Raw genomic sequence first — 24,215 nt, forward strand, 5'->3', positions numbered from 1 at the left:
CATCAACAGAAGCCCAAGCAGCAGGAACACTCAGAAGACACATCAGAGAACAGCAGTTGGTCTCAGCGTGGGAAGGACATGGAACCCATGTAGGGAATAGAGAGGGTGGTCAGGATACCATCTGGAGAGGTGGAGTGGGGCTAAAATCCCCAAAGTTCTAATGCCAGCTGAAGGACACGGCTGAACAACTAAATGCCAACGGAGAACAAATTTCTGAAGGTTTTATCGCTAGCTTGGCACAAAGGTCCAGGCTTTATACAGGGTTTAGTGCATGGTAGACACCTGATTGTTCATCACAGTAGTTTGAGTGACTTAACCCAAACTTTAGGACTAGTTGATCTGGTTGGCATATTGAGAAAAGATTGGACTGGGGCCACATTGGGGCGGGGGTGGGGGGGAGCTGATTGCAGAGTTTCTGACACCAAGTATGGAAGCTATTGCTGGGGGTGGGGTCTGTCTGGTCCACATCAGTGGCCTCTCTCTGAGAACAGCGTGCACTGGTGTGAGCCTCACTGACCCTGTCTATACCATGGGGCTCTGTCCAGATTGAGACCATGGCACTGCCCTGTTCCTCGTCTATCCTGAGACCTCATGTTCAGCCCTTCCATTATGCTGTGACAGTCTGGTGGCCTTCGGATAATCCCGTGCTCCTTTACTGCTTTGCCTTTTGTGGAGAGGGGAATTAGGATGACCAGAGCTTGTTTCTGTTGTTAGCAATTTTTTAAAATCCTGATACAAGAAGATAATAAAATCCTATAGTAGGATGGGTCTCAGTAGTGATGGAAAGTGAAGACCTCACATGGGGCATATTGGCCAAACTTGGAGGTCATTGTACTGGGGGGACATGATGAAGGATGAAGAGAGATCATAGATAACGGGCAGGTTTTTATTGAAAGTGACTAGAAAAACGGTGGAATCTTTTTCAGACATGGGGTGTGGGCAGCCAGAAGCAGGTGTGGGAGACTGAGAATTCTGTTTCGAGTGCAATGAAAGGAGCTGGTATTTCTGGAGAACCTCCTATGGGCCAGGGACTATTCTAAGTGCCCTACATGAGTCAACTCTGATTAACCTTTATGACAATCTGTGGAGGTGTGTGTAATTATCTCCATTTTCCATATAGGTCACTGAGGCTAAGCTCAGTGGATTAACTTACTGTAGTAGGCACAAGGCTATTCACCAAGTATATCTGTGTCCTGAAGTTGGAAAGCTAGAGTCAGATTGTATTTTCTAACTCGTTGAGGTTGGGTGGGGTTGTTGGAAGGGATATTGCCAGTTTGAGGCCAAGCATACAATACAATTGCTGGTGAGGGACCTTCTGGAGTCCTTTATTTTCCTCTGCTACAGACTGACCATATTCAGTCTGACTGCTCCATTGGCTTGAGTCCTGGATTGAGAGGAAAAGAGGATCCAGAACAGAGACCAACCAGCATAGAATGCACACATTAATAGGAACGTGAAACAGACCTTTATTGGTTTAAGCTCCTGAGATTTGGGAATTGTTTACATACCTCATCTGGACTCCCCTGACTCATACACTCAAGGTCGCTTAGTTAGGAAGTGCTTGCTAGTCAGCTTTGCATCCATGCTTGTCTGTCTTGTTGATAAGCCAGTGCCAGGTGGACATCCGTGGACCAGTAGGGGCCCATCAGCAAGGTCAGGGCTAGAGCTGTAGATCTGGTGTCATCTGTACGGTGTGGTAGGGAGTAGAGAGAAAGGCACAGAGATTTGGTCTGTGGGCTTTAGGGTAAAGCCTACTTCCCTCGTATTTGTTCTCTCGCGAGGGTTTGTGGTCGGCTGCACATGTCCTGCTGCTAAGTAGGACATCTCTGCTGCCTGCCGGGTTCCGTTGGTTCAGAGACTTTGGCGTGAGTTTGTTGACAGCTGCACTCTCATAACATTGCTAAAAACTTCATAAACTCTGAAGCCTGGAAATAGCCCAAGTGATTTGAGGTTTTGCTCACTTGTAAATGTTTGAGTATTGTGTCCACAAATTGCAATTTGAGTAACTCCATTTTGAGGCACAGCTGTTATTTGGAAAAGACCCATCTAGGAACGCAAGCTCCTTGCAAAATGATTGTGCTTCATTTTTGTCAAGTATCAGAAAGCCATTAAACTGCCAAGCCATATGGCAAATGCCCACTCAAAGCAGAGTGTAACAACACGCCATAATGAATCTGGTTTGGGGGAAAGGAGATAGGACACAGTCTGGTTTTTGTGATCTACAGAAAAGCAGATTCACTGCTGCACATTTCAGCCTTCTAGAGCCCTGAGTAAGGATTTTTCCTCCTATGAAAAATTCATATAAAAAATTAAGTTATGGTAGATTTTTTTTTCCTTAGGTGTATTTTCCCTTTCAAACAATATCCATTTGAGTTTCCACAGGTAAAATAGGCTTAACTGGGGTGGTAGAAACTTCTAAAAGTTTACACAGTTTTCATTTCTTTACACACTAGTTTAATAAACATTCATTAAGGTATCAGTATATCAGTTAGAATTGATTAGAATTTGCATCTGCAAATTGATTAGAATATATTAGAATTAGAACACAAGTTTCACTGTGTATAATAGAAAAAGAGAAAATAATGGTGACTCAGAAGATTATTTATCCCCTGGTAGAAGAAACCTGAAGGCAGGCAGCCTGGGGCTGGTATGGCAGCTTCAGGGTCATCAAGGTCCTGGCTTTCTCTTGGCTTATTCTCCATCAAACTGGGAGTTGGTCCAGTGTAGTTACTATACTCTAGCCATCAAATTCTAGACAGCAGGAGTGTAGAAGTGGAGAAGGGCAGTCCGTCCCCATTTCAGGAGGGTTCCGGAAGTATCATGCAACACTTCTGTTCATAGATCTTTGGCCAGACCTTAGGCACATGGCCGTACCCTGCTGCAGAGACTGGGGAATGTGTATTTAGCTGGCAGGTTACTAGAGATTCTGTTACTAAAGAGGAAGGCAGAAATGGATATTGGGAGGTTACCGGAAGACTCTGTCCTACCTGGGGCCCTAGTGGTTTGTTCTTCCTGCCAAACTGTAACCTTGAGGACAGGGGCCAGGTTTTGTTTATCCCTGTACCTCTAAGGCACTAGCACGGTCGCTGGTCGGTTGTGATTTTCATGATCTGCTACTTTGCACTCCTCATGGGAGACGCCAGGCACTTCTCACGTTCTACCCCCTTGTCTGCTTCTCTGTTCCAGGGTGGCAAGTCAGCTGTGATCCGGGGCACATTTTTTCTTCATCACCAGATGTTCTTTCCATCAGCAGGACATTAAACTGTTTCTCACTAGCAAGTCTTAACTCCAGGGACAAGTGATGCTCAGAGCTGAGCTGTTGCAGTTGGAGCTAGGTGAAAGATTTCTGGCAGTGGTGTGTAGGGACGGCCTTCCTTGGGAGCGCTTTTCTGTGGGAACATCTCCCAGGCCTGGGTGGTCTGCAAGAGATGTCTAACAGGGCGGCGGGTGCTAAAGTGGTCCTAAGGACCGCCAGGTTTTGGTCACGGGTGACTGCAGAAATGGTGAACAAGTAGGTTGAAGCGGATGTGGGGGTGGTACATTCTGCTCTGAACATAAAGAAAGGAAAGAGGAGCTAATGTTTCTGGAGAACCCCCTACGGGCCAGGTCCTGTGCTAGGTGAGTTAACCCGGTAACCCCCATGACGGCCCTAGGGGGTATGTGATTTATCTCCATCTGCCATGGGGCTCACTGAGGCTTAGAGAAGTCGAGTAGGATGCAAGCACAAACCCTCTCCTTCCAAGCATGCTGAAAGAATCAGCACTAGTGTGTGGAAGGTTCTAGAACAATGCCTAGGCTTTCACTCAGGAAACCCAGGAGCTGTGACTCCATGCCACCTTCCTGCAGCAATCGAAATTCTTCCCAACTCCTGAGTGGGGGGTTGCAAGAGACCTCGTTCCATTCCTCATGCTCCTTCACATCTTTTGAAAGTTCTCCAAACTTAAGAGCCAGGCTGCCTGCTTTCCTGGGAGTCTCATAATTAGGACAAGTGCTTAATTGGCGTGTGTGTTTGCGCCAAGAGGTGGCTACTGGAGGATCCTCACACTGGCAAGGAAGGCTCGCTTTGCTTTTGTTCCCAGCAGCACCGTGTGCCCATAGCAACAGCGGGTGAATCCAACAAAGTTGAAAAGAAAAAGTGCCCGGAGTTCGCGTGAAGGTTGATTGCCCTGGAGAAGTTGACATCCTCGTGCAGATGGAAATGATTTCCCTCGGTCCTAAAAAAATGCGCTCGTCACCCCCAGAAACACAAACCGCGTCTCTTGTTTTCTTTAAGACGAGGAGTCTGGTCAAGAGGTCTGTGTAATGAAAGATGTTTGTAGAATCCATTTCCATTCTGCCCGAAGCCATCTGCTTTATGTCTATAATAAACAGGGATGTTTTCAGCCACTTTCCTGGGCCAGGTCCTGTTAGAGGCGCTCACCGCAGGGAAAGGTAAATTGACTGCCTCCCAAGCGATGAGCATTAGCACATTACATCTGCAGTGACGGCACTTAACCTTCCTGGCTCGCCTTTCCTTTCTGTGTCTCTGCGACGGCCTGTGACAAATGCGCCGAAGGGTACACACTTAGAATTTGGTGCATGCGGGGCATCGGCCAGCATCCCATTACCGGGTGATTGAAGTGAAATGCAGGCAGCAGGAAAGGCCATCCTGGGGGAAGATGGAGAAATGCCTGCCCTTCCCTAGGTGGAGAGGGCCTGGGAGTTGCCACCCTGGGGCTTCCTGACGCACTATCCTGGGAGCACCTGGGCTCTCTCTGAACTAGAAATATACGAGTAAGTCGCACCCCTGCTGAAAATCCTTCGGAGGCTCCTCATTGCCCATGGAATAAAATCAAGTCTCCGAGACCCCCTAGGGGCCTGCAGGATCCCTACACCAACTGTGGCCTCAATCTTGAGTCACCCACACAGAGCCGCATGGATGTGCTTTCAGTTCACCACCCCCCCCCCCCCAGATGGTGATTTCGGGGCTTGGCAATGCTGGTCCCTCTGCCCGACACACCCTTCAATATCCTTGTCACTGGCTCGATTCCTTTACCTTTCTTGTCCCAGCTGGAAGGTCACTGTAGAGAATCTGCCCCCGCATAGGTGAGTTTGTTCATATCCGATAGCTGCTGTAACAAACTGCCATGGGTTACTAGTTTAAAGTGACACATGTTATTTTCTTATGGTTCTGGAAGTCAGAAGTCTGAAACCACAGTGTCAGCAGGACTGAATTCCTTCTGAAGGCTCTTGGGGACAATTTGTTTTCTTGCCAATTCCAGCTTCTAGAGGCCCCTTAACGCTGCTTGGTTCCCGGCCCCTTCCTCTTTCAAACCAGGATAGCCTCTTCCCTCCTGATTGTCACTTTGGCCCTTCCATCTTTGTGTACCTGACCCCCCTCCTCCTCCTTATTAGGACCCTCATGATAAAATTGGGCCCACCTGGATAATCCAGGCTACCTTCCACATTTCATGACCATTAACTTAATCACATCTGCAAAGTCCTTTGCCTATCCAGGCAGCAGCTGGTGACCTCCGCTTCTCCAGACCAGGAGGATGACCTTGGTGTCAGCGTGCAGGAAGTCGGTATACCCCTGTTGATGGAATCCTGACATTGAACATGGTCCAGCAGGCAGGCGTGTCTTGTTTGATTTCGGGCTGAAGTGGACTGGGGCTTTGACAAGGGGTCTTAAGTGCCTCTTGAAAGCCAGAAAGGTCAGTTTCTATCTGTGAAAGCCCCAGCCCATTGACCACTTGGGACAGAAACAAAGAGATGAGGTAGCTGTCTGAAAAGGATGACCCTTGGTTGGAGACACTCATTCTCTCATTCATTCTACACACTTTCTGAGCGCCTGTGCACCAAGCACAGTGCAGGAGTTGAGGGGGGACCAAGATGAGTAAGAAACCACCCTGTAGGAGTTCACCTGCTTGGGGGAGAGCAACGTGGAAATGAAGCAATGGCAGTTGTGTGGTGGCTGGAAAAAGAAAGTGATAAAATGTGTAATGGGGGGTACATATAGCACGGTGTGGGGGCGGGGAGGGACAATTGGATAAACACTCCCAGGAGAAAACCTTGAAGGCAGGGGTGTTTCAGGTAGTTGGAACAGCATTTGCAGAAGCGAGGAGAAGGGAGGCAGCGTGCTGCATTTGAAGAGCGGGGTGAGATGCTATCTGGGTGACTGTAAAGTGATAGATGGTAATCTGGAGAGGGGACGGGGGCCAGAGGTGGAATCTGGTTGCCTTGTCTCTCCAGTGTAATGATAAACTCCAAGAAGGCCGTGTATGCCTCCTTCTCAACTTGTTAAATCGTTCAGCAGCAATTACTGCTCACTCTGTGGCCCCCCATTCAATGCTTATTAATGAGAAGCCTTTCCAGATAGCAAACGTCTCCCACACTTGCTTTGTCTCACTAGATGTTACCAAATGACAGGGCAGATGGGTCACTTTCATGGCACGCATCTGGCCTCACGTCCGATGAGACCTGCACTCAAATTGGAGCCTGGTTTATTCTCCTGGTGGCCCCTGGAGTGAGGCCATGTCAATGCTATCATTGTATTTCTCCAGGTTTGGGCTTGGCAGGGTGTGTAGTCGAGGCAAGTTAGAGTATACAAGTGACACAGGAGCACTGACCTCACTCCTGAGCCTGGGAACGTGCACTCCCTGCCTCTCCCATCTCAGCGGCGGCTTGGATACTCTAAGTCGCTTTGGAGTAGTGTGGCTCAGTGGGCTGCTGGCAAGGAAAGACAGACAGACATTAAATGTCATTGATTCTTCTTCCCCAACATCACACTTCATTGCTGTTGATGCCACCATTCAAACAAATGATCTAATTTATCGTTTCTAGGAACTTCTGAAAAAATGGATCAAAACCCCAGGTTACCTGAGATGTTGCAGTTACATGTTTTAACAGCTCTAAAAAGTTAGATTTTGTCAAAATGAAATAGAACTTTGAAAGGCTTCATAATAGTTGTGAACAACAGCCAGACTCCCCAAATACACTCATCACGGGGCTGCTCTTGTGAATAGCTCGGCACATTCTGCAAATAATATCTCATTAAACCATCCAACCTCCCTGGGAGGAAGCAAGCAGCAGTAGCTTACAGACCGCTTTCTTCTCCCGCAGTAGGGGGTGTTCCTGCTGCCTTAAAGGAAGCTTCAAGAAACCATAGCCTGCCTGAGAGTTGGTTGGGTTTTTTTTTGTTTGTTTTTTGTTTTATCTGCTTGCTATAACTCAGAATACTTCCAGAACAACTTCTCTGCATTAGGAAGTGCATTAGGCCTTCCTCCCACCAGGACGCAGGACCACCCTGCAGCCAGCCGTTTCCAGTCTTCACTGAGCCCTACTCTGGGCCAGGCACTGGGCTTGAGGCTGGGATCCAGAGATGAAGAAAACACCACTTGTCCTCTTAAATGGGCCTATTGTCTGGCGGGGAGGAAAGACACAAGAGCAGGTTTTCCCTATAGAATGTGGTATATGATCTACTGAAGGTAGGCCATGGATCAGCTGACCCAAGGTAGCTGTCAGAAAAGCCAACATGGCAGCCTTCTACACAGTCAGCTCCAAGGCAGTTGTATCCCTCTGTGCTGTGAACTAGCTAATCCCATTTCCAATTCCCTTTTCCTTTCTGCTTCCCACTAGAGAGGCTGTAAAGCTAAATACTTTTCCAGCCTCTCTGGTAGCTAGAAAGGCCATGTGATCTGGTTCTGGCCAATGAGAAGCAAAAATCTACAGGGTGGTTGTGAGAAAGCTCTTTTGTTTTTGACTAAGAGGAACACTCAGGCCACTGTATCTCTTTGCTCCTTCTTGCCTTGATCCTATTCATGATGGCTGTAGCTACAGCAGCAGGTTCTAACATGAGGGAAGATCTGAGAGAATTGCTGGTCATTGTTGAGCCCGTGACCTAATGGCAGCTGCCCTCTTTTACTTCTTGTCATGCGAGAAACAAATAACATCTGTTTGTTTAAGCTACTGAAGTTCGGCTTCTGTTGTCTGCTTTCCTTTAACCTCACCCTGGCCCTGAAAGCCCAAGAGTGTAGAGACAAGGGTGGGCAGAACCCTCATACTGCTTTGGCCCTAGATAAAGGACAAGAGGTAAAGTCAGAAAAGATCTGCAGATTAGATAATAGTCCTGTAACAATATTAATTTCCTGATTTTAATCATTACTCTGCAATTACATAAGAAAATGCCTTTGTTCTTTGAAAACACATACTGAAGTATTTAGAGGTAAAGAGGTATTGTGTCTACAACTTACCCCTAAACATTCTAGAAAAAAATATAAGTATACGTGCGTGCCTGCGTGTGCGCACGCGCGCGGGTGTGTGTGTGTGTGTAGAAAGAGAGACAGAATGAGTGATAAAGCAAATGTAAGATATTAACATTTAAGGAAACTAGGTAAAGGATATACAGGAAGTCCTTGTTCAAGTGTTACAACTCTGCTTGCATTATCTGAAAGTATTTTTTAAAAAGTTTTTTTTAAACTACCAGTCTACTCTGGGACCTAAGTTTCACTTGGACTACCAAAGATGACATTATGAGGGTCTTACATACCTCCTGTAGATTCCAAGGTGACTCATCAGAGCCCAGGAGGGTATAGAGGTTACAGGAAGAACAAGGTCTCTGCAGTCAGGCTGCCTGGGTTCCAGTCCTGCAGCTGCTAAGGTCCCAGAGCTGGATAGGTGACCACTCACTCAAGGATTTGGTGAGATAAGGGAGATACCCTGACATTGTGTTTAGCCCAGGTCCCGGCCCACGGTAAATCCTCCATAAATGTTGTTATTGTTATTACTGCCCTCCAGTCACCTTTATAAATGAGATGTAATGATCTGTGTATACTTTAGGGACACTGATCTGGACAGCTGTCTGGTGCCAGCTCACTAACATGAGTTATTGTCCCCATGAAGGCAGGGTGGCCACTGCCGTGGGTGTGGAGGTGCCTGACAAGATGAAGAGTCGAATCCCAGTGGTGCTCCTGGCCTGTGGCTCCTTCAATCCCATCACCAACATGCACCTGCGCTTGTTTGAGGTGGCCAGAGACCACCTACACCAAACAGGTCAGTCGGGGGGGGGCGGGCAGGGCCAGTGGAAGAGCCAGTGGATTGGGCCTCGTGGGGCTTTGCTGGTGGTTGTCATCATCACCATTAGTAAAACTGCTCAATTTGTGAATTCACAGCATAACTGGTGGCATACATTTCCTCCGTCATATTCGGCGAGCTAACACCCCTCAGCCCTGTGACACGTGTACCATTATATCCCTGACCACAAACTTGAACACTTCTCAGGGCCCACCACCCCCTGCCACCTCGTATTGCCCATGAAGGCTAAGAAGACACTGGGCACTTTACAGAAACTGTGTCCCAGGCATTCTCCCTGGCGGTGCCAGGAAGCATTTACCTGCACAGCCAGATGAACAGGTAGCATGTGCCTTGCTGCTTTTGTGCATGAGAGCTTTTGCTACTCTTCAGCGGGTAAGTAAACACACTATAATGGGAATTTTGACATTTTCTCCTTTGAATAGATCTTAGACAATTACAAATTAACAGTCTTGCATGTAGAGCATTTCCAATATAGATGGCAAGGCTCTGCCAGAAATATTTAATCAGCTGGGAATATTTAATCTAGAAATGTTTCATCTCTTTGACTTTCCATTTCATTATTAAGAGAGTAAAATGGCATTCAGAATCTGCATAATTATTTCTAAAGAATGTAAGTCATTTATATGTTGATGTCAGATGTATATGAAAGCATTTATACATTTATGTATACTTTATATATTCATATATGTATTTTATATTTTTTTGTTCAAAACTATTTTCCTTTAAGGGCAGTGTCTTTAAGCCAGAATCAATTCCTACTTATTTTTAATGTAGAAGAAAAAGTATTTGAGTAACATGCAAATAATTTCTTCAAAGAAGTTATGTACTGTTCACTTGTTTTAAAGGAAATGTCTTTGTTTATACAACAAATATTTTTAATTCAAAAGCTGAAAGTGGGTATCTACCCTTAGTAAATATTAGAGCTCTTACAAAGGAATAAAAAAAATCCAAACAATCCAGTGTATGTTAGCAGTATACCAAAGAAGAAATATAAGTGACATAAACTTAGGAAAAGATGCTCAACGTTGCTAATTATCAGTGAAAATACAAAGAAAAACATGGTAAACAAACACCACTGGGTTATAAGCACCATGAGGGCAGCTACTGTGGCTGCTTGAGCACCACAGAGTTGCCTCCATCCATCACTAGGCTTAGAGTTGGTGCTCAATAAATAGCTTTAGCCTGTGAGATTGGCAAAGATTAAAGACTTACAGAATTCAGTGCTGGCGGGACAGGAAGGGAAACAGACACTCTCATCTATTGATAGTGATAGGATTAATGATAAAACACTCCTGGAGGGCAATTTGCTGTTCTGTGACAAAAAAATTTAAAGTCTATACTCATACCCATGATGAGGACAAAAATCAATCAATTGAAACTGAAACAGAACTCACACAGATGTTAGAATTAGCAGATAACATTAAAACAGTTACTATAATTATGTGCCATATGTTCAGAAGTAGAGACCTGGAAAATATAAAAAGGGTTCAACTCAAACATTAAGAGATGAAAACAGTATGTGAGGTGAAAAATACACTGGAAAGGATGAATAGATTAGATATTGCAGAAGAAAATGTTAGTGAACTTAATGACAGAACAGTAGAAATGATCTAAAATGAAACACAGAGGGGGGGAAAAAGGAATTCTAAAAAGAAAGAAAAGAATATAAATGAGATGTGGGGTAACTTAAAGGAATTTTGAAATACTTGTAATTGTAATCCCAGAAGGAAAAAAAGAGGAAGAACAGGAAAGATTATTTGAATAAATAACTGCAAATTTTCCAAATCTGATGAGAACAGGTTTTATAAGTAGCTCAACAAATTCCAAACACAAGAAACGTGAAGAAAACAACACCAAGGTGTATGATAGTAAAAATTCTCAAAACCATTAATAAACAAAAAAACTTACATGCAGTCACAGAAGAACAAAAATAAAGAGGGCAGCAGATTTCCCATTAGTGAATTCAGCAAAAGGGAATTTAGTGGAATAACATCTTTAAAGTACTGAAAGAAAAAAAACTGTCAACCTAGGATTCTATATCCAGCAACAATATATCTTTCAGAAACAAAGGCAAAATAAAGACATTTTCAGATATACAAAAGCTGAAAGATTTCAGTCTAACTTTCACTACAATAAATGCTCAAATCCTTTAGACAGAAGGAAAATGGTGCCAAATTGAAATGTGGGTCTACACAAAGGAATACACGGCACTGATAACCACATGGGCAATTATGTAAGTTTTTCTCTTATTATTTAAATTTCTTTAAAAGATAATTTACTGTTTAAACAAAAATAATAGGAACATATTGTGGGGTTTATAACATACGTAGAAGTAAAATATGTGACATATATATTACATAAAATATATGACAATATCATAAAGAGGGGGAGGGGAAAAATGGAAGAAGACTATTGTAAGGTTCATGTACATGAAGTGGTATAATATTACCTAAAAGTTCATTATGATAAGTTAAAGATAGCTAGGTAGTTATTATAAACACTAATACAAGCACTAAAAAAGGCAAAGGTTTAGCTATTAAGCATACAAAGGAGATAAAACAGAATCAGAATATACTCAGTTAATTTAAAAGAAGAAAGGTAAAGAGGAAAGGGTCCAAAGAATAGAGGGGAGAAATAGAGAGCATATAACAAAATGACAGACTTAAATCTAACTGTACCAGTAATCACATAAAATATAAGTTGACCCTTGAACAACACAGATTTGAATTATGCAGGTCAACTTATATGCAGATGTTTTTCAATGAATACACTACAGTTCCGAAAATGTATTTTCTCTTCCTTATGATTTTAAGATTTTCTTTCCTCTAGCTCACTTTGTTGTAAAAATATGGTATGCAACACATACATGTTTCTGTTATCAGTAAGGCTTCTGGTCAACAGTAGGCTATTAGTAGTTAAGTCTGGGGTGTGGGAGAGTCAAAAGTTATATGTGGATTTTCAACTGGCACCCCTAAGGGTCCAGTGTAGTCTAACAACTCCTACTAAAGAGCAGGTGCTGTCAGATTGGATAAAATAAGCAACACCCAACTACAGTCATATCATGCCTACGTGAAACACAGTAAATATAAGGACACAGATAGGTTCAAAGTAAAAGAGTGGAAAACTTCTCCATGCTAACACTAATTAAAAGAAAGCCGAAACGGCTAATATCAGAGAAAAAAGATTTCAGAGGAAAGAATATTACCAGGCATAAAGAAAATGATCCCATAATTATAGAGACCGGTTCTTTAAGAGGAAATAATTATCCTAATATTTTTTTTTTTTACTCAGTAACATAGAACTGCAAGAAAAAATGGATAAATTTGCAATTACAGTCAGATATTTCTATTCTCATTAACTGATAAAGTACACAAAAAATAAGGATATAGAAGACTTGAACGTTATTAATGAATTCAACCTAGTTGACATTTATAGAACACTCAGCAGAATACATGTTCCTTTCTAAGACACAGAGAAAATTTACCAAGATAGACATATTTGGGGCCATAAAAGAAGTCTCAATAAACGTAAAAGGAGTGAAATCACACAAAGTTCATTCTGCAACCACAATAGAAGTCACTGAGAAATCACTAACAGATCTCTGGAATATCCCCAAACATGAAAATGAACTAACACACTTCTAAAAACCCAGTGGTCACAAAAGAAATCCAGATGGAAATTAGAAAATATTTTGAACTAGAGATGAAAACAATATATCAAAAATTGGGGGATGTCACTAAAGCAGTACTTGGGGGAAATTTTATAGTGCTAAACACCATATTAGGAAAATAAAAGAAAGGTCTCAAATCAATGATTTTGTCTCCTACTTTAAGAAATTAGGAATAGAGGAGTAAACACAAAGCAAGCATAAGAAAATAAACAAGATCAGAGCAGACACTAATGAAATAGAAAACAAACATATTACAGGAAATTAATAAACCAATAACTGTTTCTTTGAGAATATCAAAAAATTGATAAACCTCTAGATAGACTATCAAGGGGGAAAAAAGAGGAAAGACACAAATTACCATTATCAGGAATAAGTTGACATAACTACAGATTCTACTGATATGAAAAAGATAAAGGAATATTATAAAAAACTTTATGCCTATAAATTTGACAACTTAATTGGAATAGACAAATTCCTTGAAAGATACACTATCAAAGCTCATTCAAGAATAGATTTTTTTTTTTAAAGAATAGGTAACCTGAATAGCTCTGTATCAGTGAAATTTTATGTGTGGTTTAAAAACCATCCTACAGAGGATTTGGGGAAAACGGCAGACTAGGGAGCACCAGCAATCTGTCTCCACACCTAAACAGCAGTTGCACTGGCAGAATCGGTCTGATGTAACTATTTTGGAACTCAAGTCTGTTGAAGGCTTGCAACTTCTAAGGGAAGACTGGGGCAGGTAAATTGCAGCTAACTTCAATCAGTTTCAGTGCTTAGCACACTAACAGTTGCCCCCACGTGGCAGGCAGTTGCATACATGTTCCTGGAGCAGCCTGCACACAGCCTGTGATAGCCAAGGATGGCAAAAAGGACACTGTCCCCCAGATATCAGGGATCTGTGTTCTGATCCCCTTTTGCACCTCCCCCAACTCCCAGTATTTGTTGCAAGCCTCTCCCCCTCTGGTTGAAGGGATTTCCAGGGGATTTAAAGGGCCAGTGCCTTTTCCCTCTCCCCTTATTTTTCTTTTTCTATTGTAGAATCCAGACATTTAAAAATAACTGCATGTAAGGGGGGGAGGGGCAGAAATTAAAAATTGATCTCACATGCCCAGAGAAAGACTGAGAAAAGACCTTAAGTTTACACCTCAGACTGATCCTCAGGATAGAGACAGCTTAAAACGACTAAAAAGCAAAATAATAAACAATAACAAAAACAAAAACAAACCTTGGGGAAGGAGGAGAATCTGATTTCCAGAGTTACCACATCATTAGATTCAAATGTCCAGTTTTCTACAAAAACGTCACAAGACCTACAAAGAAGCAGGAAAGTATGGCCCACTCAAAGGGAAAAGATTAATCAACAGAAACTGTCCTTGTAAAAGACCTGAGGGTGGATATACTAGACAATGACTCTAAAGCAACTGTCTTAAAGATGCTCAAAGAACTGAAGGAAGATGTGGAGATAGTCAAGAAACCATGAATGAACAAAATGGAAGTATCAGCAAAGAGACAGAAAACCTGTAAGGAGCTAAAAAGATAATCTGGAGCTGAAAATTATAGTTACTGAAATTAAAAATTCACTAGAAAGATTCAAAGACAGATTTGAACAGGCAGAACAAAGACTCAGCAAACTGAAAGATAGGACAATGGAAATTATCAAGTCTGAGGAAAGAAAAAAAAAAGATTAAAAACCAAATGGAGTATAAGAGACCATTGGACCACCATCAAGTAGACCAACATAGGCATGGTGGGAATCTAAGGAGAAGAGGAATAAAGGAGGAGAGAGAATATTTGAAGAAATAATGGCTGAAAATTTTTCAAATTTGATGAAAGACATAAATAAAAATATCCAAGAAGCTCAATGAGCGCCAAGTAAGGAGAAAGCAAAGAGATGCACACTGAGACACATTATAATCAAATGAGACACATTATAACCAAATTTGCAAAAGGGAGACACAGAGAATCTTGAGGGCAATGAGCAAATCATCACATACAAGGATCCTCAATACGATTTTCCGCAGATTTCTCATCAGACACTGTGGAGACCAGACACAGTGGGCTGATATATTCCGAGTGCTAAAAGAAAATAGGTGTCAGCCAAGAACCCTGTATCTGGCAAAACTGTCCTTCAAAAGTGGGAGAGAAGGTTGGGACCCGTGTTTTGTGGGACAGATCTGATGTGTCCTAACACTGCCTGAGATAGATACTGATAACCTCTGTAAGCAGGTTCAACTCCTGGCAGACATGTGTATCCTTACTGATGAAAATGACAATAAAATTGGGGCCAAGACCAAAAAGGATTGTCACCTGAATGAAAACATAGAGAAAGGATTATTGCATTGAGCTTGTAGGGTTATCTTATTCAACACTGAAAATAAGTTCCTGCTACCACAGAGATCAAATGCAGAAATTACCTTTCCAGGTTGTTTTACCAATACTTGTTATAGTCATCCAGTAAGTAATCCAGGAGAGCTAAAAGAAAATGATGCAGTTGGAGTAAAATGAGCAACACAGAAACATTTAAAGGCTGAATTAGGAATTCCCATGAAAGAGGTTCCCCCAGACGAAGTTAATTATCTAACAGGAATTCACTACAAGTTCCAATCAGATGGTATCTGGGAGCGGGGGCAGGGAGGGGGGGAAGGGACATGAAATTGATTACATTTTGTGAGCAAGAACCTAACTTTGAATCCAGATCCCAGTGAGATTAAGAGCTATTATTATGTGTCAAAGGAATAGTTAAAAGAACTTTTGGACAAGGTAGCCAGTGGTGAAATGAAGAGAACTCCATGGTTTCAAATTATTGTCGAGAATTTCCACTTTAAATAGTGGAATAAACTTAAATCATTTGAATAAGTTTGTTGACCATGAGAAGATACATAGAATGTGAATGTTGAGATGAATGGTTAGTAAAATACTGAAACTTTTCTCTACTTAGTAACCTCAACATGATTTTTTTTATTTTTTTGATACATTGTGGTAAACATTGTCAGCACACTAGCGGAGCACTTTGCTCTTTGCCAAATGCTTTATAAATCATTAAATTTTCATCATAGTCCGGGGGGGAAAGTGAGGGATAAATTAAGACATACCTAGATTAACAAAAGCTGAGGGAGTTTGTTACCATTAGATCTACCTTGCAGGAAATAGGGAGTTCTGTAATAGGGAGTTTGTTTCCTACAGAATTTAGAAGACTGATACATTTGAAGAAAAAAATTCATTTGTCTAAAAGCTAGTATTACTGTAACTTTGGCTTGTAATTCCAAATCATGTTTTCTATATAATTTAAGAGACAAATGCATTTAAAAGAATTATGAGTTTATGTTTTGGGGCACACACTGTATGAAGATGTTAACTGGTGACATCAACAACCAAAAAGGGTGGGGATGGAGGTTTAAAGGAGCAGAGATTTTGTATGCCATTGAAGTTATACTGGTGTAAATGTAAAGTGTTGTAACTTTTGGATGTCAAGTGTAATCCCCATGGTAACGACAAAGAAAATAGTTATAGAATATACCCAAAAGGAAATGAGAAGGAATTTAAACATTCCACTACAAAAAAATCAACTAAACACAAAAGAAGACAGTAATGAAGGAAAAAGGGGGAAAAAACCATAAAGCGTTTAGGAAACAAACAGCACTATGACAGAAGTTCATCCTTATCAGGAATTACTTTAACTGTAAATCTTTTAAACTCTCCAATCAAAAGACAGAGATTGGCAGAAGGAAAAAAGTCCATGATCCAACCATATACTATATACAAGAGATACTTTATATCCAAAGACAAAAATAGATTGAAAATGAAAGGTTGGAAGAAGATACTTCATGAAAATAATCAAATATAGCAGGAGTGCTTGTACTATTTTCAGACAATATAGACTTTAAAACAAGAAGAGTTACAAGAGACAAAGAAGGACACTGTAGAATTATAAAGAGGACAATCCAACAAGAAGAAAGAACAATTATAAATATTTATGCACCCACATACAGAAAGCAGCTATTAACAAACATAAAGGAAGAAATTGGTAATTAGGGACTTTAACATCCCACTTATATCAATGGATAGGTCATCCAACAGAAAATCAGCAATGAAACAGGGGCTATGAATGACATACTGGACCAGATGGATCTAACAGATATATTTAGAATATTCCATCCTAAAACCGTGGGATACACATTCTTTTCCAGTGCACATGTAATGTTCTCCAGAGTAGATCACTCATTAGTCCACAAAACAAGTTTCAACAAATTCAAAAACAATGAAGGCACACCATGCATCTGTTCTGACCACAACACTGTGAAACTAGAAATCAACCACAAGAAAAGTCTGGAAAGAAAACAAATGCATGGAGGTTGAATAACCTGCTACTAAACAATGAATGGGTCAGCCAAGAAATCAAAGAGGAAATAAAAAAACACATGGACAAATGAAAATGAAAACATTATAGTCCAAAATCTTAGGGTGCAACAAAAGCTAACAGAGAAGATTATAGCAATACAGGTCTACCTCAAGAAACAAGAAAAATACTAAATAAACAACTTAACCTTAGACCTAAAGCAGCTAGAAAAGGAACCAAAAAAGGCCACAATCAGTAGAAGGAAGGAAATAATATAGATTACAAGAGAAATGGGTAAGATAGAAACTAAAAAAAATACAACAGTAGAACAGATCAAGGAAACTGGGAGCTGGTTCTTTCAACAAATCAACAAAATTGATAAACCTCTAGCCAGACTGAAAAAAAAAAAAAAAGAAAGAAAGAAGGGAGGGAGGGTGGGAGGAAGGAAGGAGAAATAACACCACAGAAATACAAAGTTATTTGTCTCCTATAAGGGATTATTATGAAAAATTATATGCCAACAAATTGAACAACCTAGAAGAAATGGATAAATTCCTAGAAACATAACCTCCCAAAACTGAACCAGGAAGAAGTAGGGAATTTGAACAGATTTAAAGTTTGAACTGATTTAAAAACAAAAAAAAACTCCAACAAAGGTTCAGGACCAGACAACTTCACAGGAGAATTCCACCAAACATTTGAATAAGAGTTAATAACTGTTCATCTCAAACTATTCCAAAAAATAAAAGGAGGAAATCTTCCAAATTCATCTGTGAGGCCAGCATTACCCTGATACAAAAACCAGATAAAGATACCCCCAAAAGAGAAAATTACAGGCCAATATCTCTGATGAGCATAGATGCAAAAGTCCTCCACAAAATATTGGCAAACTGAATTCAACAATACATTAAAAAAAACATTCAGGGGCGCCTGGGTGGCTCAGTTGGTTAAGTGTCTGACTTCGGCTCAGGTCATCATGATCTCACAGTTTGTGAATTCGAGCCCTGCATCCGGCTCTGTGCTGACAGCTCAGAGCCTGGAGCCTACTTCGGATTCTGTGTTTCCTCCTCTCTGCCCCTTTCCTGCTCATGCTCAGTGTCTGTCCCTCAATAATAAATAAATGTTAAAAAAAAATTCTTAAAAAACAAACATTCACAACAGTCAAATGGAATTTATTCCTGGGATGCAAGGCTGGGTCAATATTCACAAATCAATCAATGTGATACATCACATCAACAAGAGAAAGGATAAAAACCCTATCATTTCAGTGGAAGGAGAAAAACCACCTGACAAAGCACAATATCCACTCATGATAATAAAAACCTCAATAAAGGGGGTTTTGAGGGAACATACCTCTATATAATAATGGCCCTATGTGAAAAACCCACAGCTGACATCATACTCAATGGTGAAAAACTAAGAACTTTTTCCCTAAGATCAAGAAAAAGACAAGAATGTCCACTGTCACCACTTTTATTCAGCATAGTACTCTAAGTCCTAGCCACAGCAGTCAGACAACAAAAAGAAATAAAAGACATCCAAATTGGTAAGGAATAAGTAAAATTTTCACTATTTGCAGATAACATAATATTACATCTAGAAAATCCTAAAGATGCCACCAAGAAAACCTGCAACTGATAAGTGAATTCAGTAAGTTTGCAGGGTACTAAATCAATATACAGAAATCTGTTACATTTCTATATGCCAATAATGAAGCAGAAGAAAGAGATATTAGGAAAACAATGCTATTTACAATTGCACCCAAAATAATGAAATGCCTAGGAATAAACTTAACCAAGGAGGTGAAGACATGTACTCTGAAAGCTATAAAACATTGATAAAAGAAACTGAAGACAACATAAATAAATGGAAAGATATTCCATGCTCATGGGTGGGGAGAACAAATGTTAAAATGTCTGTATTACCAAAGCAGTCTGAACATTTAATGCAATCCCTATCAAGTTTTTCACAGAACTAGAACAAACAATCCTAAAATTTGTATGAAACCACAAAAGACCCCAAACTGCCATAGCAATCTTGAAAAAAAAGAACAAAACTGGAGGTATCACAATTCCGGATTTCAAGACATAGAACAAAGCTCTAGTAATCAAAATAGTATGTTACTGGCACAAACAACAGACACATAGGTCAATGGAACAGAATAGAGAGCCCAGAAATAAACCCAAAATTAAATGGTTAATCTTCAACAGAGGAGGCAGGCATATGCAAGGAGAGAAAGACAGTCTCTTCAACAAATGGTGTTGGGAAAACTGGAGAGCTACGTGCAAAAGAATGAAACCAGACCACTTTCTTACACCATAAACAAAAATAAAATCAAAATGGACTAAAGACCTAAATGTGAGAGACTAAAACCATAAAACTCCTTGAAGAGAGCAGAGGTAGTAATTTCCCTGACACTGGGTGTAGTAACATTTTTCTACATATGTCTCCTACAGCAAAGTACTAGAAGTTATAGCCAGAGCAATTAGGCAAGAAAAAGAAACAAAACACATCCAAATTGAAAAGGAAAAAGTAAAATTATCTATGTTTGCAAATGATATGATCTTATATGTAGAAACCCCTAAAATTTACACACACACACACACACACACACACACACACACACACAATCTTTAGAATAAATGAATTCAGCAACATAGCAGGATACAAAGTCAACATGCAAAATTCAATTATATCTATACACTAACAATGAACAATGTGAAGGTAAATTATGAAAACCATTTCATTTATAATAGCATCAAAAAGATTAAGATACTTTGGAATTATCTTAACCAAGGAGGCAAAAGACTTGTGTAATGAAAACTCAACACAGTTGCTGAAAGAAGTTATAAATAAATGGAAACACCCCATGCTCATGGATTGAGAAAAGTTATTGTTAAAAATAACTTAGGTTAAAATTTTTAACCTCCTATTAAAAAGTCAATACTTGGGGCGCCTGGGTGGCTCAGTTGGTTAAGCGTCCGACTTCGGCTCAGGTCACAATCTCGCGGTCCGCGGGTTTGAGCCCCACGTCGGGCTCTGGGCTGACGGCTCAGAGCCCGGAGCCTGCTTCCGATTCTGTGTTTCCCTCTCTCTCTGCCCCTCCCCCGTTCATGCTGTGTCTCTCTCTGTCTGAAAAATAAATAAACGTTAAAAAAAATTAAAAAAAATTTAAAAAGTCAATACTATCCAAAGAAATCTACAGTTCCATGCATTCTCTACCAAAATCCTAATGACATATTTTGCAGAAATAGAAAAACCCATCCTAAAATTCTTAGGAAATCTCGAGAAACCCCAAATAGCACAACAGCCTTTAAGAACAAAACTGGAGAACTCACACTTGCTGATTTCAAACTTAACTGCAGTGCTGCAATAATCAAAACAATGTGGTCCTGGCATAAAGACAGACATTTATAGTATATAGACCAAGGGAATAGAATAAAGAGCCCAGAAATGAACCCTCGCATATAGGGTCAAATGATTTTTGATAAGGGCGCCAAGATCATTCAATTGTGAAAGGTTAGTCATTTCACCAAATGGTACTGGGAAAACTGGACATCCACATGCAAAAGAATGAAGTTGGACCCTTACCTAACACCATATACAAAAATTAAGTCAAAATGGATCTAGGACCTAAATATAAGAAAAAGAATAAAGCTCTTAAAAGAAAACATAAGATAAAATTTTAACAATGAATTTGGCAGTGATCTCTTGGATATGACACCAAAAGCATAGGTAACCAAAGGAAAAATAGACCAGTTGGACTTGGTGAAAATCTTAAAATTTTGTGTATCAAAAGACACTAACAAGAGTAAAAAGACAACCCAGAGAATAGGAGAAAATATTTGCAAATTATGTATCTAATAAGAAATTAATACCCAGAAAAATAGAGAACTCCTAAAACTTAAAACAAATGAACCAATTAAAAAATGGACAAAGGAATTGAATAGACATTTCTCTAAAGAAAATATACAAATGGCAAAGAAACACATGATAAGATGCTCAACATCACTAATCACTAGGGAAACACAAATTAAAACTACAATAAGATTCTACCTCACACCTAGTAGGATGGCTGCTATCAAAAAAAAAAAAAAAAGAACACAATTGTTGGCAAGGATATGGAGAAATTGGAACCTTGTGCACTGTTGATAGGAATGTAAAATGGTGTAGCCATTGTGGAAAACAGTATGGCAGTTCCTCAAAAAAGTTGAAATAGAATTTCCATATGATCCAGCAATTCCACTTCTGGTATGTACCAAAAATAATTGAAAGCAGGGTCTCAAAGAGACATTTGTATACCCTTGTTCATAGCAGTATTATTCACAGGAGCTGAAATGTGGAAGCAACCCCAGTGCCTATTGATGGATGAATAAATAATCAAAATGTGGTATATGCATACAATGGACTATTATTCACCCTCAAAAGAAAGGAAATTCTGCAATATGCTGTAACATGAATGAATCCTGAGGACATATATGCTAAATGAAATAAGCCAATCAGAAAAAGACAAATACTGTATGAGTACATTTATATGAGAAACTTAGAGTAAATTTATATGAGAAACATTTATATGAGAATGCATAGAGATAGAAAGTAGTATGGTGGTTGCCAGGGGCTGGAGGAGGGGGAAATGGGGAAGTATTATTTAATGGGTATAAGAGTTTCAGTTTTACAACATGAAAAGAGCTATGGAGATGGACAGTGGTGATGACTGTACAACATTACGAATGTATTTAATACCACTAAACTGTTAAAAAAGGCTTAAGATGGCAAATTTTGTTATGTATATTTTACCACAATAAAAAAAACTGTCCCCCACCATACATACATAAATTAATAATTTCACTGGTGAATTCTGCCAAACATTTAAGGAAGAAATAATATTGGTTGTATACAGTCTCTTCCAGAAAATCAAAGAGGAGAGACTACTTCACAACTCCATCTGTGACTCCAGCATTACCCAGATATCAAAACCAAGCAAAGACATCACAAGAAAAGAAAGCTATATGCTAGTATCCCTCATGAACATAGATCAAAATCCTAAACAAAATATTTCTAAAAAATCTAACAGTATATATACAGGATAATATATCAGTAACAATCTCCTCTCTTGATTGTCTCACAGATGAATGCTTAGTTTAACACCCAAAAATCAGTTAATGTAATTCATTACATTAATAAACTAAAAAGAAAAAGAAATATGTGATTATCTCAGTAAAGACAGTTGTCAAAAGCCAACATCCACCCCTAATATTAAAAAAAAGAAAGAAAATACAAAATAGCATATTAGGAATGGAAAGGAATTTCTTCAACCCAGTAAAAAAAAAACTATCTGTGAAAAACCTACTGTTGACATCTTAATGGTGAAAGGCTAAATGTTTTACCCTTAAGAACAGGAACAAGATAAGGATCTCCATGCTTGCCCCTTCTATTCAACATTGTACTGGAGGTACTGGCCAAAACAGTAAGGCAGGAAAAAGAAATAAAACCTAAAGACAACGCAGAAGAGAAAGGATAGTCTTTTTAAAAAACGGTGCTGAAACAATTGGATACACTAATATGCAAAAAAGAAAAAAAGGCACTTCAATTCATAGCTCACACCATGTGCAAAAACTAACTCAAAATGTATCATAAACTTTATTTTATATATATATATATATATATATATATATATATATATATAATTTATTGTCAAATTGGTTTCCATACAACGCCCAGTGCTCATCCCAATAGGTGCCCTCCTCAGTGCCCATCACCCACTTTCCCCTCTCCCCCACCCCCCATCAACCTTCAGTTTGTTCTCAGTATTTAAGAATCTCTTATGGTTTGCCTCCTCCCTCCCTCTCTGTAACTATTTCCTCCCCTTCCCCCCCCCCCCCCCCCCCCCCCGGTCTTCTGTTAAGTTTCTCAGGATCCACATATAAGTGAAAACCTATGGTATCTGCCTTTCTCTGCCTGACTTATTTCACTTAGCATAATACCCCCCAGTTCTATCCACATTGCTGCAAATGCCCAGATTTCATTCTTTCTCATTGCCAAGTAGTATTCCATTGTATATATAAACCACAATTTCTTTTTTTTTTTTCAACTTTTTTTTTTTTTTTTTTATTTTTATTTTTGGGACAGAGAGAGACAGAGCATGAACGGGGGAGGGGCAGAGAGAGAGGGAGACACAGAATCCGAAACAGGCTCCAGGCTCCGAGCCATCAGCCCAGAGCCCGACGCGGGGCTCGAACTCACGGACCGCGAGATCGTGACCTGGCTGAAGTCGGACGCTTAACCGACTACGCCACCCAGGCGCCCCTAAACCACAATTTCTTTATCCATTTGTCAGTTGATGGACATTTAGGCTCTTTCCATAATTTGGCTATTGTTGAAAGTGCTGCTATGAAGCCTAAAACTATAAAATTTCTAGAAGAAAACATAGGACAAAATCTTTGTGACCTTAGGTTAAGACTTCTCAGATGAGACCCCACAAAAAGCATACTCCAAATAGAAAAACAAACAAGTATAAATTAGACCTTATTAAAATTAAAAGCTTCCATTCCTCAAAAATGAGTACAAGAATGAAGACAAACCATAGACTGGGAGAAAAGATTTGCAAAGCCTATATCTGATAAAAGATTGCACCTACAATATATAAGGACCTCTTAATTCAGTAATTTAAAAAAAAAAACAAGCAATAAAAAAATGGGGAAAATATTGGAACAGAGTCTTCACCAAAAAAATATAGAGGTATGGCAAATAAGCACATGGAGAGATGTTCAATTAAATAAGGGAAATGTAGAATAAGACCACAAATAAGAGATACCACTGCTCCCATACCAGAATAGCTAAAATTGAAAAGGCTAACCTAGAACTATGGTCAAAGACATGGAACAATTGCAAGTTTCAGTCACTGCTGGTAGGAACATGAATATGCAATGGCTATGGAAAACAGCTTGACAATTTCTTTCAAGCTAAATGTTTACCTGCCATATGATTCAGCTGTTCCATTTCTAGGTATTTACCCAAGAGAAATTAAAGCTTCCACTCACGTGAAGACTCATGCACAAATGTTCAGAGCAGCTTAATTACAACGGCCCCAAACTGGAAACAATCCAAACTTCCATCAACACGTGAATAAACAGG

The 24,215-nt window shown here is 40.0% G+C and overlaps 1 protein-coding gene, 1 long non-coding RNA gene and 1 pseudogene across 7 annotated transcripts in view; 2 read left to right on the forward strand and 1 right to left on the reverse strand.

Annotated features, from left to right (window-relative positions):
- Positions 1 to 24,215, forward strand: part of NMNAT3 (nicotinamide nucleotide adenylyltransferase 3) — a 115,285-nt gene that overhangs the window by 40,715 nt on the left and 50,355 nt on the right. For all 6 annotated transcript variants that reach the window (XM_078432296.2, XM_078432297.2, XM_078432298.2 and 3 more), the window contains exon 2: positions 8,881 to 9,030. In XM_078432296.2, the coding sequence (XP_078288422.1) occupies positions 8,922 to 9,030 (109 nt within the window). In that variant the 5' untranslated portion in view covers positions 8,881 to 8,921. The remainder of the gene's footprint in view (positions 1 to 8,880; positions 9,031 to 24,215) is intronic.
- LOC132675744 (uncharacterized) lies at positions 1,572 to 8,871 on the reverse strand. Its single transcript, XR_009608858.3, has 3 exons — positions 8,528 to 8,871; positions 6,609 to 6,708; positions 1,572 to 1,684 (listed from the first exon to the last, which is right to left on the reverse strand). It is a non-coding gene; the product is annotated as an uncharacterized LOC132675744 (long non-coding RNA).
- LOC132675547 (isopentenyl-diphosphate Delta-isomerase 1 pseudogene) lies at positions 11,312 to 22,733 on the forward strand (annotated as a pseudogene).

Source organism: Panthera onca, chromosome C2, assembly GCF_046562875.1.
Source record: "Panthera onca isolate mPanOnc1 chromosome C2, mPanOnc1 haplotype 2, whole genome shotgun sequence".
NCBI classification, from domain to species: Eukaryota; Metazoa; Chordata; class Mammalia; order Carnivora; family Felidae; genus Panthera; species Panthera onca.